Source organism: Sus scrofa, chromosome 18 (assembly GCF_054392235.1).
Source record: "Sus scrofa isolate SSC_HxYL_T2T_F1_AM1 chromosome 18, Sscrofa_HxYL_maternal_Yorkshire_Landrace_v2.0, whole genome shotgun sequence".
Lineage (NCBI taxonomy): Eukaryota > Metazoa > Chordata > Mammalia > Artiodactyla > Suidae > Sus > Sus scrofa.
In genome coordinates, this window is record NC_139400.1 from 9,993,592 (window position 1) to 10,013,005 (window position 19,414).

General features: G+C 59.2%; 1 protein-coding gene across 8 annotated transcripts in view; it reads left to right on the forward strand.

The window, feature by feature from the left end:
* The window catches only part of PTPRN2 (protein tyrosine phosphatase receptor type N2), a 669,120-nt gene that overhangs the window by 333,727 nt on the left and 315,979 nt on the right, over positions 1-19,414 (forward strand). Inside the window, exon 12 of one of the 8 annotated variants that reach the window (XM_085005042.1) lies at positions 1,309-1,905. The exons of the other annotated variants lie outside the window; for them this stretch is intronic. Within the exon in view, the coding sequence (XP_084861168.1) occupies positions 1,309-1,370 (62 nt within the window). The 3' untranslated portion in view covers positions 1,371-1,905. Of the gene's footprint in view, positions 1-1,308; positions 1,906-19,414 lie in introns of those variants that run through there. 8 annotated transcript variants of the gene reach the window in all.

Here is a 19,414-nt window from a genome sequence, read left to right on the forward strand (position 1 = left end):
ACCTACACCACAGCTCACGGCAACGCCAGATCCTCAACCCACGGAGCAAGGCCAGGGATCGAACCCGCAACCTCATGGTTCCTAGTCAGATTCGTTAACCACTGAGCCATGATGGGAACTCCAAAATTAGCAATGTTTTTAAAGTAGACTTCCATTTCTGGCCTTTTGCACAGGTGCTTGTGCAGGCACACTTAAGTACCTGGAAATACGTTTATTTGGAATAACTTTTTTACCTAACCGATGCTAAATAAATGAGGTACAGCTGTGTCATCTCTCAACCCTGGATTTTTCTATGGTTTTCCATATTTGCTCTTCTGTTGCCTGGCACCTGCAGGCCAGGGGTCCATCAGGAAGAGACCATCCAGGGACAGAACGTGGACCGTCAGGGACAGCTTGCTCCTCACATCTTGCCCGGGGCCAGCTCTTCTGGCACAGAACGTGGGACACACACCAGTGCCAGAGGGAGCCTCCGCCCAGACGCCAACCCCCGTGCCGGGTCCAAACCGAGCAAGGGGGCAGACCAAGGATGGGACTCTTTAGGGTGCTGATTGCAGTTGCTGCCCATGAAAGAGAGTCATTCCTCTTCTGGCGCCAGGGCAGCACGCGGCCGGATCCGGATCGGCAGACCTGCCTCCAGGAGCACCTGGTCTGGGTGCCAAGGGCAGGGCCGCGGGAGCACCAGGCGGGGGGCAGCTGCTGGCGCGGATGCAGGAGGGTTCCTTGGGGCCCCGTCCCCTGCAGTGAGTGCCCTGCTTTCTGCAGAGATGGTGGGATGGGAGGGGGGGTGTATTTTAAGAAATGCAGTTCCAGGCCCCGCGGGGAGACCCGCTCGGCTCTAGGCAGTGGCCTCCATCCCCGTCTGTCCAAGTGGAATTAAGAGGCGCGGCTGCAGGGCGCTTGCTGCTGTGACATGTTCCAGCTGCCGGTACTTCACATGCAAGCACGTCGAACCAAGCGCACTAACGCTGAGGCCTCGGACACACCCCAGCGCGTGGGGGTGACCACGTGGCTGACCGCTCGGGCCACTTCCTGACCCAAGCTCGGCCCTGCCCGACTGGCAGCGTGAGGCCCCATCGCTGCGGATCTCCTCTGGGTGGCTTCTCCGTGTTCCCGTCGGGGTTGGGTGGGTGGCTTCTCCGTGTTCCCGTCGGGGTTGGGTGGGTGGCTTCTCCGTGTTCCCGTCGGGGTTGGGTGGGTGGCTTCTCCGTGTTCCCGTCGGGGTTGGGTGGGTGGCTTCTCCGTGTTCCCGTCGGGGTTGGGTCGGTGGATTCCAGCCAGGGCTTAGTGAATTTTCTCTGCATTTTCTAGAAGAAACCAACACAAGACAACAGAACGACCCTTTCTGTGTCCAGGACCTTAAGCTGCTATGACCTCGAGAACGAGGCCGGGCAGCCTGGGGCCGGGCACCTGTCGCGGCCTGGATGCCAGACCCCTGACCTCCTCCAGCGGCAGACGCTGCGGCTTCTGGGGACGGAAGGTTCTCGTTTCTCTGTCGATGAGGCTGTGAGCGTTTCTGCAGCACATCTACGCTCTGAGGGCCCCAAATCACCATCCTGAGCATCTCCACTGTCGCGAGAAGGGAAGTCAGCGTTTCACCGAGAAGATTTGGTGGAGTGGCAGGAACCCTCTCAAGCCAGGTCTTCGAAAATGAACTCGGAGGCACAGAGTGACATTTATATTTATTCGCTTGAAGGACACGGTTTATAAGACCTCCAGGAATCGTATTTGCCATGAATTTTAAAAAAACGGAAGCAACTTTAGGGCGCGCAGAAAGCAAAGGGGTGAATATTTCCCACACAAGCAGGTTGTATCACATGGTCCTGAAATTAAACTCTTGGCCACGTGATAGCATTTGCCTGCTTCTGTCATCTCAGAGAAACATGGCATAAACAAGCAGCAAAACCACGGTGAAGGCCAGGTGTGGGTTTTTTAATTCTGTGTGTGTGTGTGTGTGTAGAGTCACTCATCAGAGCCAAGCGTGCAATTCTTGCTTAGCTTTCTCTTTGCTACCAAGAGAAATGGCCCCGCGGTGGAGACCGAGGCCACGTCAGGAGGGGTGAAGGACCTATCAAGAAAAAAAATGCCCCACCTAAAAGTTGAGAGTTACATTTTGGTGGGGGCAAAATGAGGCCCAGAGCCCAGGAGGCAGCGTCTCGGAGCGGGAGCTCTGAAACCCGGCTCCGAGGAGGCAGGGGCGGCCGGCGCGTTTGTGGTTTGGGCGGAGGGGAGGGTACATGCAGAGAGGACGCTTTACAGAAGTTTGCAGCGGGTCTTGCGAAGGTCACGGCCAGTCACCAGGAGCAGACGTCACCACGATGGAGTTTTAGGCTTTTCTCGAGACGAGGAGATGCAAAAATTGGGCTCATAACATCTTCTCCTGAAAATACCCAACTCTCTGAAGGCCTGTTCTGCCAGGTTTCCCAGAGCTCAGAGTGCTCAGCCCTGATCCCACCCTGAGCTCCTTTCAGGGGGAGCTGCGGGGCGGCAGCTGCGGGCTCACGACGCCGTCCTCGCAGAGGCAGAAGGCAGGGCCCGTGTCCAGTTCACGGCCCCTGCAGGTGCACGTCTGAGCCTGTCTCAGGGGCCCAGACGGGACAGGTGGACTTTTCCAGAGACACGCGACGGCCACAAGCTCGCCAGAACCCTGCATACTTTTCTCAGGCAGCGACATGACCGTCAGTCTCTTTTTGATGATAAAATCCATTCTTTACCCCAAAATTCGGCACTGGAAGCATTTCCACAGCAATTTATGCCTTTTCCAGGCTCCAGGGCAGAAGGCTTTTTAAACAAGGAACTAAAACATGGCTTCCGCGTAACCCCAGTTCATTCTGGCTCCGTGTCGATTTTCTGGAACTTGGGGAAATGAGAAACGGGATGGGGAACGAGGTGCAGACGATTTGCTGCGACAGGAAGTTGCAAGTGGTTTCTGCAGCGGGTAGAATTGTGAATGAAGGAGCTTCCGTCGTGGCGCAGTGGTTCACGAATCTGACTAGGATCCATGAGGCTGCGGGTTCGATCCCTGCCCTTGCTCAGTGGGTTAAGGATCCGGCGTTGCCGTGAGCTGTGGTGTAGGTTGCAGATGCGGCTTGGATCCCGCGTTGCTGTGGCTCTGGCGTAGGCCGGTGGCTATGGCTCCGACTGGACCCCTAGCCTGGGAACCTCCATATGCCGCGGGAGCGGCCCAAGAAATGGCAAAAAAAAAAAGAATTGTGAAAGAAGTTTCTGATTAAGTTGGCCATAGTGATGAAATCAGTAGATGCTCTCCCGAAATTAGACCAGCAAGCGAAAGGGAGGCGCCTGGAGAGCTGCATTCTGCTTTTTCAGTGACCTTCACCATTGGGGGGGAAGGCTGGGGGCCCCTGGGGGAGGCCACTGCCCCCATGTGGGCACCCCAGCGAAGGCAGAAAGGCCAGACCCACTCCTGCTGCTCAGCGGCCTGGCCAGAGTCCCCGGGTCCCCAGATGGCAGTACTGCGGGTCACACTGGGCGCCTCCAGGGCGCTGACCCCACCTGTGACCAGTCAGGGGAGGGCCCGCCTGGCCCTGCAGCTCTGGTGAGAGCCTGAGGCCCCAGGGGCTGGCGGAGGCCTGCAGGGCTTGTCCCAGGGGCCGTCTCCCTCCATCCCAGGTGACAGAGTGCTGGTCACGGGGTGACCACCTCCCAAAGGTGGCTCGTTTCCCACCCCGGCACAGGGTCGTCCAGGCAGGGTGGACTCACCCTGCGACCTCCACGGTGGAGGCCAGTGTGCGCGGAGGAGGGGGGAGCGACCGGCATCTGCCGTCTTGGGAACCCAGGTGGGCGCGGAGGCTGGGAGCTCGCTGCTCGGTCACCGGGAAGCGGCTGCGCTTTGGGAGATGAGTTGCAACGATGGTTCTGCTGTTTATGCGAAAGGGTAGATGCAGGTGGACCAACACACGGGGCGTGAGGCCGGCGCTGGGGAGGGCCACGGAGTGGCAGGGACTGGGGGGGAACAAGCATCAGCAAGGGGACCCCCCCCGGGCCATGATGCACTGTAGCCCATGGCCCGCGTGGGAGCGCCGGGTCTGCCGAGCCTGGCCCGGCCCATGATGTCGCAGACAGAGAACTCTGCCGGCCGGGGCCTGGGTGGCCCTGACCCTGCACAGCCGACGTTGCGATCCCGGGCCCTTCTCCGCCACCAGAGCGACGGAAACTGGCCGCTGGGTCGGACAGGTCGTGAGGAGGGAGAGGAGCAGGCCGGGCCGCGCAGCCGATGCGCTTGCACGCGGGCCATGGGATGGTTCCGCTCCTTCCTGTCCACGCCGCTGTCCCTGACATTTCAGTGTTCCTGCATCTTGCCGCCCCGACGTCCCTCCGCCATGCGGTCCCTGGCCAAGGGGTGCTGCGCTGCGGACTGCCGGCCCCGGGGCTGCGACGCCGGCCCCGACAGCTTCTGCTCAGCCTGGCACAGGGCCGCTCGGGTGGAGGGGCCGAGGTTTGGTTTTCCCTTTAAGTCCCCGCCTGAGTGTCCCGGTGGCTGCAATAACCAGGATAGGCCCACGGCTCTAGCTCATTGGTTCAGTGTGACACAGTGAAGCGTTTGCAGCTAAGACGGACAGGGCAGTGGAGCTTCACCGCACATGCTTTGCACCCGTGGAGCCTTCAATTTCACTCTTTCCCCTCCCCTGAGGAAGGAGGGGACGGGGAGGAGGGCGAGGGGAAGGGAGGGGTCTCCACAGGACCCCGTGGGCACCTTGTGCTCTGTCCACACCAGGGGAAGCAGGTGGCCTGCAGTTATGGACAAGTCAGGACCCAAGGTCTCACCCAGAAGGACCTCCTTGTTGCCACTGTTGTGATGTTTGAAGGTTTGCTGGTCAAGCCGGGGCACCTCCGAGGTCCGGGGAAGAGCTCTCACCTCGGAATGGGAAGCAGGGACCCCGGCTCCTAAAATGCCGCTTCGTGGGGGTGTTACCTGTGAATAAAATGGGTGTTTTGCGTGTAGAGAGCTTTGGGGGAGGTTAATTACCAAGCTCTTGATCAGATGAACAAATGATGAGCCCAGAACGTTAAGAAATTGAAATTGAACAGTGTGGGCACAGAGGTGGCTTCCGTCCTAACTCAAGAGTCACCTCCCGGAGTTCCCGTCGTGGCTCAGTGGTTAACGAATCCGACTGGGAACCATGAGGTTGCAGGTTCGATCCCTGGTCTTGCTCAGTGGGTTAAGGATCTGGCGTTGCCATGAGCTGTGGTGTAGGCCGGCGGCTACAGCTCCAATTAGACCCCTAGCCTGGGAACCTCCATATGCTGCAGGAGCAGCCCTAAAAATGGCAAAAAGACAAAAAAAAAAAAAAAAAAAAAAAAAAAAAAAAAAGAGTCACTTCCCATCTCACGTCATGGGCGCAAAAGCATCACAGTCAGGGCACGTTTTGAAGCAAGTCAGTGGTGTTTGAGGGGGAAAAAGATTTTCTTTCCCTGTTTTAATAATTTGTGTCTCGGGACGGCCCCGGCTAGGCACCCAGGTTGCCCCAAACCTCACCGGCCCTTAGCTTCACCTAAAATACAAAACTGAGCCACCGAGGGACGCGTGCACCTGCCTTTTGCTCTGGGATAAAGCCGAGGGCCCCGCTCTCCCGCTGGGCAGGCAGGGGACTGAGCCGGGTCTCGGCTCCGCTGGCCCCAGCCGGCTGATGGCTCCCTGTCCCTCGGGGAACGGGCCACACGCGGGCTGCTCTCGTTCAGACCAGAAGTGCTGCGAGTCCTGTATGTCTCTTTTCTTTCGGCAAGTTAAAGCATTGTTGACTTACAAGGATTCTTCCAGTCCCGTTGTTGAGCCAAGAGGCCCAGGCACACGCGTTTCCCTGTGCCCCAACCATCCCACCCCTCCCCCTCCCCCCGGAGCCCCAAGTCTGCTCTCCTTGGCCCTGATCTGTTTCTGGGTTTGAGGCAGGACCCTCTGTTCCGTAGTTTCGATGCTCCGCGTAGGTGATGTCCGATGGTCTTTGTCTTTTTCGTTCTGGCTTCCTTCCCTCAGTAGGAGAATCTCTAGTTCCATCCATGCAGCTGTAAATGGCACTCGCGTGTCTTTTTGCAGCTGAGGGGTACTCCACTGTGTGTGTGTCACGCATCTTCTCCAGCGATCCCTCTCTCAGTGGGTCGCCTCCGTGGACTTCCCTCGCGGCCGTGTGGCTTCTTTCATTCCCCTGTTCCCTGCCCGGGCTGGGGAGGCTGGGGGCAATTCATGGCAGGTTCTCCAGGCTGAGGCCGGGAGCAGAACGGGATTGCGGGCTGGGCGTCTGGAAGCCCTGATGCGGTGGCGGGGAGTCCACCAGCCTGCCAGCCGCTCCTTTAGAGGGGGGCAAGGACAGCCGCTCCTGACCCCGCGTCTCTAACCCCCCTGCCCTCCCCCCTGCAGGCCCACTAGCCTGCCTTCCACCCCAGCGTCCCTGCTGGCTCCTCGAGGAAGCCCCCAGACCCCGGTGGCTCGCTGATAGCCCCGTCCAGATCCCCAGCGTGGTCCCAAGGGTAGCTGCCCAGTGGCTGTTCCCAGTCTCCCCTAAATAGAAGCTGTGTGAGGGCGAGACCCATCCCTCTGCTCTCTGTTTGTGGGGGCAGAGCCGTCAGTAAACACCTTTGGGGAGATGGGAGAGGGACAGACGGACGTCTCCCGGGTCTCCCAGCCCATCCTCGTGAGAGCAGAAGCCGCAGGCATTCAGATGCGTGTTGGGGACGCAGGGGACAAGAAGGCCGCTGACGGGCCGCAGACTGTGGGGTCCCGCTGTCGCGTTTAGGGCAGACGCCTCACAGACAACCTTTCACCTTGACCCTGATGGAAGGGGCTTTGCAGTTGACTTAGCCTGGTGGAGCTGCTCCTCAGAGAAAAGGGACCAGAGCCTTGGACCCCCGACCACAGTGCACTGGGGTTTTGTGAGGAAAGAGCGTGGCCTGGACCTCAAAGGTCCCTCCTTGGGGGGGTGAGGAGCCTGCAGGAGCTGTGACTGGACTCTGGGGACAGCCCTGGGGACAGGTTCCTCCCAGTAACGTGGGGACAAGGTGGGGCACCGGGCGCTTCACAGGGGCACTGGGGAGCAGGGTGGAGCCCAGTGGGCCCCTGGGATGCGTGAAGGCCACGATCGCCGGGGAAGCCCTGCCCCCGTCTGTGCCTGAGGTTCTGCTCAAGGTTCAGCCGTGGCCGTGGGAGGGAAGGACCCAGGCAGAGTGAGGAGCTGAAGTGTCCACGCACAGAAATCTGTGTGTTATGTGACCCTCACCAAAGCCACTTGACCCAACCAGTGGGTTGTTACTACTCCAACTGTGTATTTGAAGGATGCTCTGATTTTTATGTTTTTGGCCTTTTTAGGGCCCCACCTGCGGCATATGGAAGGTTCCAGGCTAAGGGTCGAATCAGAGCTGCAGCTGCCGGCCTGCACCAGAGCCACAGCAACGCAAGATCTGAGCCACATCCACAACCTACACCACGGCTCACGGCAACACCAGATCCTTAACCCACTGAGTGGGCCCAGGGATCAAACCCACGTCCTCATGGATAGTAGTCAGATTCATTTCTACTGAGCCGCGACGGGAACTCTGGATGCTCTAACTTTAAAATTGTTTTTCCTGACATTTGAGTATATGCCAGACGGGCGGCTTCCCTCTGCGCATGTAGCGGGGAGCAGGTGCCACCCCTCGCCTCCCGGGAATGGAGCCCTGTGTGCTGCATGGAGCCCCAGCTGGATTCCCCAGGGCCCTTGGTGCCTTCCCAGCAGCGACCCCCAGGAACCCTCAGGGCACCCTGAAACCTTGCAGCTGCTGCCCCACCGGAATTTGGGGTCAGGGTTCCAGACGGCAGTTCCTAGATGCCCGTTGACCTGAGCTGGCGGTTCTCCCTGTGCCACTGGTCACTCTTACCTCCCAAGGGCAGCCGGCCTGGTCAGAGAGTCCCCCAGCGACGAGCAGGCCCTGGGGTTGTCTGATGAAAGTAAATGCACAGAAAGGGCACAACTCGCCCAGGCCACGTGAAGTCGGGGGCACGGCCTTGGACACTGGGAACGAGCGGATGGTGTGTGCAGACGCGGGAGCCACCGCTCAGGGTGCAGGCCCCACCCCTGCCCCGAGTTCTCATCCTGGGGCCGGATGCTGGCTTTGCGTCGGCTGGTTGGTGTTTCATCCATTTTAAGGAGAGGACCACCGGTGTCATTGCCACCTGGCAAAGCTGCCTGGTCGGAGCAGCGCCACCTGCCCCCAAGCTGCGACAGCTCCCACCGGGCGCAGGTCGTTGGAGGCCTGGGTACAGTGACGCTGTGTCGAAACTATTTAAGGGGACGAAGGTGACACTGGACTATCAGGTCTGATCTGGTTTCGGAGAAACACCTAACGGGCTAGTCAACAGTATCACGACTCTAGCAAATATTCATCTCAAGCTGTTTCATTTGTAAATTGTATTTGTGCACGAAATCACGGGGCAGCAAAACGACAGCTGCGCGTGTGGTGACAAGTGACATGGGGCCTGGGCACGGTCGCTGAGACCACATTAGTTTTGTATCCCGCCAAGCCATGGTCACTTTGCGGGTGGGCCTCTGGCTCTAGGCCCTTCCGCTGGCTTCTACGTCCTTCCATCTCCTTAGTAGACAGCGCTAGGCTACAGCCAGAAACTTGAAATTTCTATTTCTGGCCCTGGGTCCTGATGGGAAGTGGGTCCGTCCCCAGGGTTCCCTGGCAGTGGATCCGTCCCGTCCCCAGAGCTCCTGGCAGTGGGTTTGTCCCCAGGCCTTCCTGGCAGTGGGTCCGTCCCCAGGCCTCCTTGGCAGTGGGTCCATCCCCAGGGCTCCCTGGAATTGGGTCCAGGGCCCCTGCTTGCAGGAGGGGTGGGCTCAGGAGGACAGGGCTCTTCTTGGTGGGGCTGCAGTTCTTTAGGCTGCAGGGATGACAGGGGTATCTTTCCTGCTTTTGCTACGTGACGGGAGCCCTGGAGCTTTCCTGCTATGGTTTCTCTTTCGCAGCCCCGGTCCTGGGTGGATACATCATGGAAATTACTTTTCTGAAAGGAAAAGAAAATTGACACCCGCAGTGAGCGTGTCGGCTCTGACCGCATGGGGGGCTGCCATGTAGGTCTTTCCCACAGACACTCACTGCTGCTCAGATACTAATATTTTTAATGCCATCAAGTCCACCTGGAAAAAAAATCTATAATATCTTCTGTGTCCTGGACTTAACCTTCACCTGCCCTGGCTCACCAGTACGGCAAGCCTGCTCTTCAGTGACATCTGAATCTATTTATGCTGGATGCCACATCTTTCGAGCAGCCCATAATATATTGTGGGAAGATGCATTTGAGCTAGCCATCAGAAAACGGAGGTTGCCACACATGGCCCGTTGGCTGCACACCTGCCGTGACGGGTCTGAGAGCTGGGTGGGGACCGGGAGGGGGTGACCCAGGCCTCCGCCCCGCCTGTAGCAGAGGCCTGCCTTCCTGGAAGTGAGGCTGCACGGGGAGCCGCCAACCCCGGGTCTGTCACGCCAGATCCTTACCCCACAGAGCGAGGCCAGGGCTCGAACCCGCAACCTCATGGTTCCTAGTCGGGGTCAGTTTCGCCGTGCCATACCGGGAGCTCCTGCTCTTCTGTTTCTACGTGTAGCGCGAGGCCCTGTTGTGCCACCAGCGTTCTCAGCGTCGCATGGCCTTCTTGCAGCGGGGACCCTGGTGTCGTGGACGCTGTCGAGGCACACTTTTCCTGGTGTATCCAGCTGAGAAGTGAGACTACAGGGTGTCCTGCACCAAGCTCAGGAGGCCATCGGCCTGAGGGAACAGTGTGCGGTGCTCACTCTGCACACCATCTGGAGCCCCTGAGTGCCTGGCCTGGGGCAACTGCGTCCCTTCCCTGGCCCCAGGATGCAGCCTCAACCTGGCACCACTGTGGGGAGGCCTCTTTTCAGGCCCTGCGGGCCCCCTGGACCACACCCCCTCCCCCCGCATGCTGGGCCCTGAGCGGCATCCCCGACCTGGGCACCCACTCAAGTGGAGCCTGGCACCTCCTTCCTTCCAGGCCCCATCCTTCTCCCAGGCAGACGATGCCCAGGGGCCGGTGGTCATGTGCCGGCCTGAGTCCGGCCCGTCGAGAGGGTTAGGGGGTGGCTGCAGGTCTCCAGAGTAAAAGCAGCCTGACTCTGTGCCGCCGGATGGCACCTGGTGCCAGGGAGCTGGGGAGGCTGAGGAGGAGTTGGCACAGGAGGGTTTGGTGACGAGACCCGGAGGCTATGGCTAACTGGCCCCCGCCCCCCTCCGGACAACCCTTTGTCAAAGGAGAATCTGAGTGTCATCTCGGAAGGGCGGGTGCCTGTGGGGTTTTGAAGGGTGCGTGAGGCCGTCTGGGTGCTTCCTGGCAGATCAACCTGAACCCCGGAACCACCCCCCTCACCCCCCCGCCCAGGCCTGGCTACAGCTCCCACGTTGCAGGCAGGGAGGAGGCCGAGAGGGACGGAGGCCGGGCCCCATCGCCGCCCCGGCTTGTCTCGGACCCTGCAGGTGGATCTGCGGAGGGAGCCCCCCACCCGGGCTTGTGTTGAGCCAGGCCGCTGGATGGCTGGACCCCGAGTCCCAGCCCCAGAGCTCTTCCTGAGCCAGACTCACTTCTGAGGAGCGTTGAGGCGGTGAGGTTCCCACAGCGAGGCCCCTGCAGCCCCACCAGCTGGGCATTCGCTGCAGTCTTCATGCTCCAGGCACCTGCAGACGAGCACCTGCCTCGGAGCAGTGCCCCTCGGGTGGGGCTCTGGCGATGGCCAGCTCTGGTCTCTGGACTCTTCCTCGGCACCGTGGGGTCAGATCGGCTGATGGGCCACAGACACGAGGCTGAAGCGGTAGCTTTCCGGTCTCGGGAAAGCCATGTCCCTTGGTACGGTTGGGGCAGGCCCTTCGCTCCGAACCTGTGACCTGACCCATCCTGCCTTCCGCTGGGGGCAGCTCTGCGGCACTCTGCTGGCACCTCCGTGTCTCCCGGGCTCAGCTGGAGGCACTGGCTCCCTGAGGAAGTAAACAAGAAACCCATGCAAACAGCCAGACGGCTGCTTGTCATCCCCACCTCTGTGAGAGGATGACGGTGGCACAGGCCCTGCTCTCCGTGCCACCACGAACGCTGGAGCCCAGCCCCTTCCCCACCTCCCTGTCTGCCTTCTCCCTCCCTGCTGTCCCATCCCTGCCCCTGCCCCCGTGTCGTCCTGCAGGAGGCCTGAGCACCCGTGCCTGCTGCTTCTCCCATCTCAGGTCTGCTCCCTGACGCAGAGAAAGAATTACCCCAGCTCCCAAGGGCCTGGCTCTGGGCTGGCATCCGTCTCTGGTCACTCGGCAGCTGTGCTTTGTTCGTGAACCATGGCCTCGAACCAGGTCCCAGATCGTGGGACTCCAGGGCGTACACTTGTCCAGAGGGCATCGGTAGTGACTTATCTGAGATCCTCCGTCCCCCAGGCTCTTGGCAGCACTAACTAGGGGGTGCGCGGGGGGGGGGGGGGTCTTACCCGCAGCTTCACTGCAGCTCTTCCCACCGCTGGGTGTGTGGAGCGCAGAGGGGCCGCAAGCCCTTTGCACAGAGATGCTGTGAGGGGTGAGGCCACGGGGGCACTCAGGCAGCCTGCATGCCTGCCTCTCTGCTCCTTCCTGAGTGTCGAGCCTCAGTCTTCCTCATCTGTGAAGTGGGGCTGGGGAGACCCCAGATCCACTGGCATGGCATGTGTCCTGCAGCGTGAGCAGCAGTGTGGTGTGAGTGCTGGGGACTCCACAACCCCCTGGGAGTGCCCCTGGCCTGCCAGGCACGGGAGAGCCAGCACCTGGGCCCCTCTCGGGTGGACCTCACCTGTGGACCCCCCAGGTGGTGGCATTTGTGCATCTGAGGCCCCGAGGCCTTGCCTCTTTCCCTTCCCCAAGAGCAGCCCTTGGAGCTGCAGCAACCTGCACAAGGGCAGTGCCCAGACTGGGACTCCCCCATCGTGGGGGCTCCCCTTTCTCCCGTCCACCCTTGCCTTCTGCCCACTGAGTTGCCCTCTTCTTAAAACCACTGTCCTTCTAAAGAGATCCCCACAGGAGTTCCTGCTGTGGCACAGTGGGTTAAAGATCTGGCATTACTGCATCTGCAGTGTAGGTGACACCCACAGTGTAGGTCGCTGCTGCAGCTGGGATTCAATCCGTAGCCCAGGAACTTCCGTGTGCCACAGGTGCAGCCATAAAAATAAAATTAAAAATAAAAAGATCTGGACAAAGTAAGCTGTGCCAAGTTTGTCCTGCCAACCGTCTAATCCCGGGGATTTGCCTTTTTTAAGGTTCATAGCGTTAGCACACAGGTGGGAGTTCAGGTTGGAGGGTGTGTTTGAATCGCATGTTTGATTTGTGATGACGGGTGAGCTGGAAACCCACAAGGGTGTTGCTGGAAAACGGGACTTGGGGAGGAAGGAGGGCTCGGCAAGACAGCCCGTCAAACGCTGTCCACAGCGAAGCCGGGGCTGCGAGCTGAGTGGCGGAAGCTCCAGGGCAGGGTGGGCCCGCAGAGCACCGGCGTCAGGAGGGTGGTGCTGGCCGGGGAGACGGGGCACAGCCTGTGGGCTGTGGGGAGGCTCTGAGAAAGAACGGAGGCAGAAGGCCCTGGAGCCCCAAGCTCGCCTGTCACCACTGCACCCGGACCCCAGGCATCCGTGGCTCCCGGCCTCTGCGGCTCCCGGCCTCTGCATCTCTCATCTCTGGGCAAGTGCAGCTCTCAGGTCTTTTCTCCAAAGTTCTCTCACTTTTTCATTTATTTTTTTTAGGGCTGCACCCACAGCACGTGGAAGTTCCCAGGCTAGGGGTTGAATCAGAGCTGCAGCTGCCGGCCTACACCACAGCCACAGCAATGCCAGGTCCGAGCCTCGCCTGTGACCTACACTGCAGCTCATGGCAAGTCTGGATCCTTAACCCACTGAGCAAGGCCAGAGATCGAACCTGCATCTTCATGGACACTGGTCAGATTCTTAACTTGCTGAGCCACAGCAGGAACCCCAACATATCTGTGATTTGATTTTATTTTTTTGTCCTTTTGCCATTTCTAGGGCCACTCCCAGGGCATATGGAGGTTCCCAGGCTAGGAGTCTAATCAGAGCTGTAGCTGCCGGCCTACACCACAGCCACAGCAACACCAGATCCTTAACCCACTGAGCAAGGCCAGGGATTGAACCCGCAACCTCATGGTTCCTCGTTGGATACATTAACCACTGAGCCACAACGGGAACTCCACAGATCTGTGATTTTAAAGCCACGCAGAGCTAAACCTCACTTCCTGGCAATTTTGTCTGAGGACTCACAGTGGACGCTCCAAGCTCCTTAGCACGTGACACTTGTCAAGTGGCTTCTGACTCGGCGGTGCCAGCTTCACAACTGCCCCTGGCAGCTCAGAGCTCCTCAAACTAAGCAGGAGAAGGTGTGAGCAAACACCTGCCCTGCCCCACCTGCTTGGGGAGGTGTGTGGGGCTTCTCACGGTTCTCTGATCAGCGTGGAGCCATGTGCCTGGTTTAGCTCTGGGTCCTGGGGCGGGGGAGAGGGGGCTTGTCATCCTGGGTGCTTTCGCAGGAGGTGGCGGAGGGTGGTTGGGAACCATCCTGGGTAGCCTGGGACATCTCGCTGGTCGTGCCCTCGGTGACTTGAGACGATGGCCCCACGCCCGCATCGTCCCCCCACCTGGGGCCTTGCTCAAGAGTGGAGCTGGCTCTGCAGAGGGTGGCCGACCCACTCTTGGCGTCCCCCAGAGGGAGCACTGAAGGGGACGACGGCTGGCACCCTGGAGCCCACCGTGGTGGGTCCGAGGTGGGTGCTGTCACGCGCCGCCCGCGTCCCATCCAGCCCGAGGCCCCCGCCGTCCGGCCGCAGCCCTCATGGCTCTCGTCACTGGTGCTCCGTGTCGGTCCCTTTCCGTTCTTTCCCACTTTGAGTGACACCGTGCGATATGTCTAATGACAACTAGAACAAATTCTGGTAATGAGGTCACCTTGGGCCTGTATGACTGCCTGACTGCTGTTTTCCATAGAAATTATTTCTGAAAGCACCCACGTGCTCAGAATAGCTTCCTGCGCAGAAGTGTGGTGTCGACAGGCAGATGTGCCAAAACCTGCAAGATGCAAATGGCTTTTGCTTTGGCCTCTCTGGTTTCGAGCCGTAAATTGGTCCGGAATGAGGCAGCTTCTGCTTTCATCCCGAGGAAAGACTGATTGGTCGTGATTAAGTTATTTAGTCTCCGTTAGAGGCAGGCTTTTTATGCCGACCATACTGAGTGGTGTAAACGTAACTCTGGCCCCGAACACCTCATTAATTTTTGAAAAAGGAGCTTTTAGTGAGCCCATGGCAAGTTTCCAGGATGGTTGGAACTACCGCCGTCAAGATGGGTGTCTGTTGGGGCTCAGGGGACAGAGGGGCCGTGGGCCTGGGGACACGGGCGGGACTTGGCATGTGGGAAGCCTGGGTGTTCCGGGGGGGAGGGCGAGTGCGGCACGGGGGGTGGGGGGCTTGGGTGCCGGAGGAGCCTGGAGAGCTCAGGGCATGAGAGCTGTGAGGGGCCTGGACAGCGAGCCGGCCTTCGAGCCAGGGGAACAGCGTGCCCGGGGGACCAAGTGCCTCTCGGATGTGAGAGTCCCCAGGGCAGACATGAGTGTGGGACCTGCCACCTTAGACTTCTGGGAGCCGCCCTGGACACATGGAGGGGACGCGTGACACAGGTCGTGAGTGGAGGGCCCTGGCGCGTGGGTGGGCTGGGGACACTGGAGTCTCAGCTTCCCATCGCGGCAGAAAGCGGAGGCCCTCCTGCCACTGAGGACAGCCAGGCCAGGCCACCGGCTGCAGGCGGAGACCCCAAGGGCCCAGCGCCTCGGAGCCCGTCCCGGGCCTACGTCCAGGGCCCTGCAGGGGCAGCCCAGCCCAAGTCCTCAGATCCGGCTGGAGCGGGGTGGCCCTGTCAGGTGGGGCTCGGGGTGGGGACATACCCAGACGCAGGTGATGCTCTTTCAGAGGGAGTCCCCCTCACCCGGACGCCACTTTCCAAGTGACAAGGGGACATGGTCACGGCCGTCTCCATAGGCGGTCGCGCCTTACCTTTCTTCGTGCTCGGCTTCGCGAGTTCATGTGACACAGCTCTGTCTTCTAATCTCCGGGGCCACTGTGGCACCTGCTGACCTGTGTCATGACCTGTGACGTTCCCAAGCCTCGCCACACAAATGGCCCGTGGCGGCCAGCAGTCACACGGAGAGCGATCGGTGCGGGGGCCAGCATGCTCTGTCCTTAGGCGTCGGTGTGAGAGCCCCTCGCAGCTGCACCAGCCCCTGCTGGACGGGTGCCCACCCTGGAGGCTGTGTGGACTCTGCTGGAGGCCCTGCGCTCTTTGCAAGGGGCGAAATGGGGCTTCTTTTGTAATATATATAATGATTTTTATTTTTTTCCATTATAGCCGGTTTACAGTGTTCTGTCCATTTTCTGCTGGACGGCATGGCGACCCAGTCATACATACATGTGTGGATTCTTTTTTCTCACGTTATCATGCTCCATCATAAGTGACTAGATACAGTTCCAGTCTACACAGCAGGATCTCCTTGCTCATCCATCCCAAAGGCATTAGTTTGCATCTATTCACCTCAAATTCCCAATCCATCCCACTCCCTCCCTCCTCCTCCTTGGCAACCACAAGTCCATTCTCCAAGTCCATGATTTTCTTGCCTGTGCCAAGGGTTATTTGTGCCATATATTAGATTCCAGATAGAAGTGATGTCATATGGTACCAAGGGGTGTTTCCACGTTTAGCCGCATTGGTGGGTTCGCTCCTGCTTCCGAAGGTTGGGGTCGGAGCCCCTAATTTGCATTTCTGGGGATCCCCTGGCCATGTCTGGTCTGGAGGCTAAACTTGGAGAACCACGGCTTTAAGAAACCCATGAAGAATTGCCTCATTGGATGGGGAGCTGCAGGTATATTAACTTGAGGTCACAGTCAGCTCAGAACTGTGTCGCTCCGAGAGTGCCGTCGAATCATCCACTTGGACGTGCCTTGCTCGTGATACCCGCAGGCGGTTCTAGAGCCCGCCTCGCTTGCGCAGTACATGCAGGTCCCGGTAAGTTATGAGCCAGTAGACTTTTAGAGCATTGGCTCGTTAAATCATTTGGTATACTGATGTTTTTTTTTAATTTGGTAAAACTGAATTATTAGCGAAGAGAGAAAGGAAGGACTCCCAGGGTAAAGAAAGTCAAAGGGAACAGCCTCTCCGGAACAAAGAAAATGATGAAGTTTTGCAACTAAATGATCCTTCTTTTAATATCTCCCATTTTTATCTATGACTGGAGTCAGATCTTTTCTCGTGTTTTGAAACGTATTAGCTGATTTTCCCCTGGTGAGTTCCATCTGTCCTGGGGAGAACGCTTAACGCCACGGGAAGCTCCCCGTCTGTCAGCGCCCACGGCTCCTGGTGGCCCTTGGTCACAGCCCCCCTGCAGTCCTGTAAGAAGACAAGGAGGGTAGGGCTCTTTCAGGGTCTGAGGTCACTCTTGGGGTCAAGGCCGTTTAGCCGGTGGGCGCGGGCGCCTGTTTGCTGCACGTGACGTTTCTGAACTTGCCTGAGGCCAGGGCCCCGTGGCATCGGTCCCTGCATCATGAGGGTACATGGGGCATGGGAGGCGCTGGGGCAGAGCCACCGTGCCTGATGCGCCAGCCTCCGCGTGGCGCTTCCTGCCTCTCCGGCTGGATGTTGTTCCCGTTGTGCTCCGTCTTCCTGTGTCATTTGTACAGACTCTGAAATGACACCCTGTGCAGGTGAAGTCCTTGCAGAAGCAAATTGCTTCGCTTTTCTGCCTTTAGCCACAAAAGCCTGGTGCAGCTGGAGTCGGGTCCTGGTTTAAAGGCACCGGCTCGTTGTTAACGTCCCAAAGGAAGATGCTGGCCCTCGTGTCACTGCCCTGCTCTCAGCCCCCTTGGAGGGGGGAGGCCGCCCATCTCGGGGGCCGCTGCAGGCTCAGTGATGATCCTCGCCGGGAACGTCGGTGCGCTCGGCCCTGAAGCCCCTCTGCGCAGAGCTGGGGTGATTGAGTTCGGCCTTTGGGAAAACTCGACGGCGTGTCTAAGATTCTTGAAGAACGTCCTTCCCTGGAACAAAAGGAGGGTCTGGTTTAGGAATTTCCGACCCAGACCAGGGCTACTGGAAATGCTCAGGTCCAGCCTAGCCCCCGACGGGTCGAAGAGTCACAGGCTGCGTGCCCGTGAGTTCCCGCATCCGTGTCTCCAGGTTCCAGCCTTTGCCAAGAGGGCGCAGCGATGGGATGGCACCTCTTCACTGCCAGGACTCTGACTTTCCCCAGGTCAACCGAAGGGGACGGCCACCGACGTTCACCAAAGGAGGCTCCTGTTACTTACGTCTGTCAGGGTGAGGGACACTCGACGGCAGTCCTCTCAGGGCTTTCTGGAAGCCTTTTCGTGCATGAAGGAAGTGTACTGTCATTTTATCTAAAGTTGCATGATGGCTCATTCTACACTCGCCAGCTCGAAACACGAGCTTTCGTTACCTCCTAGGGCTTCCGTGGGTCAGACGTCCAGGAGCTGCCACGTCTGCGGGCTCCGGCTCAGAGCCTCTCGGGAGATGTCATCAAGCTGGGACCTGGGCTCAGATCTCACTGAAGGCCTGGCTGGGGCTGGATCTGCTTCCGGGAATGCGCCCTCGCACATCTGTTGGCACAAGGTCTCATCACAGGAGCCTCCCAGAGGCGTGCCCACAGCGGGGCAGCCAGCTGCCCAGGAACAGGTCGTCCAAGAGCCCACACCACCTCGTCTCTCCCAGTTTATTCTCTTTATTGCCCCTGAGGTCTGAAGTCCAGGTCCCCGCTCAAAGGAGGGGAGTTTGGCCCCACCTCCTGAAGGGAGCAGAACCAAGCAATGTGCAGACCTCAGCGCACCCCCCACCCCAGTAAACAAAGGCGCCAAAAGATGCGCCCCTCTGCTGCCAGGGCTAAGACGCCGGCTGGTCTACACGTTGACAGGTACCTTGAGACAAGTCACCACCGATCCTCCATCTGGAACATGTGAGATAGAATCATACTTCCTCCTAGGATTTCGATGAGGTGCATATGATGTCAGAACTTGGATGACTCGTACCGAGGCAACACCCCGCAACACAGCGGCGCTGCGAGTGTGACGCAGCGTCCCCATCGCGCCACTGCCGCTGTCATCGCCGTCACCCCCACCACCACGTCCCCGTCATCATCGGCATCACATGATCACATCATCGCCGCCATCACCATGACCAGCAGCGGCGTCCCCGCCGTCACCATCACCACTGCAGCACCATCCCTTCATCCGCGCCATCGGCACTGTTTTTACTGGTGTTGCTGCTTCAGCCACAGCTGTGCCAAGAGTGTTTTCTCAGAGGTTCCGAGGTCTCCAGAGCCGTGGTTTCCCAGGGACAACCACGAGAGGAAGGACAATATTTTTTTAAATTGTGTGTCACGCTTAGCATGTCTCTCTCTTGGGAATTTCTTTTTCTTTTCTTTTGTCTTTTTGCCATTTCTTGGGCCGCTCCCGCGGCATATGGAGGTTCCCAGGCTAGGGGTCGAATCGGAGCTATAGCCACTGGCCTGCACCAGAGCCACAGCAACGCGGGATCCGAGCCGCGTCTGCGACCTACACCACAGCTCACGGCAACGCCGGATCCTTCACCCACTGAGCAAGGGCAGGGACCGAACCCGCAACCTCATGGTTCCTAGTCGGATTCGTTAACCCCTGCGCCACGACGGGAACTCCTCTGTTAGGAATTTCTTTCCCTGCTAACTTAAGTAATGTCCCCTCATGCCCTGTGGTTGTTTCAAACATTTACAGGACTCTCCTTTTTCTTTGTACCCATTCAGCAGACACTCATTAACCACCCACTGTGTACCGGGTCCTGTAGGAGACTCCGCCTGCACAGAAGAGGTCCCTGCCACCCAGGCCCTACAAGGCCATGCGGGTGGTAGGCGCACACACCTGGCCGTGCGGGTTCCCCTCCGTGGACCGCAGGAGGGTGTCATCCAGAGAGCACGCGCTCAGTCGAGCCGCTCTCTGGCCGAGTGGACTTGAGCAGGTCCCTGTGCCTCCTGAACTTCAGGCCCCTTTGGGTGGAACTGTCCAGCCTCCCACTGCGGCCGTGCAGGTCAGGGCCATGGGAGCATCAGAGCAGAGCCTCTCAGGCCGAGGTGGCCGCCGTGCAGGGGCCCTGGGGGAGGCGCGCGGTTCCGCAGAACAGGGCCGAACAGGAGAGGATGCGTCTGAGTAGGAGCATCCGGGGTGCAGACCTGGGCACCCCAAGACTCGCTCTGTAAAGCCGCGGGCCTTGAAATGTGGCAGCGTGGCCAGCCCTCAGCTTCCCAGGAAGTTCAGCTCTGCTTTCTGTTTTCCTGGGTGTGCGACTTTGGGGGGTTCGTTAAAGACAGTGGAGTAAGACCTTCCTGGCA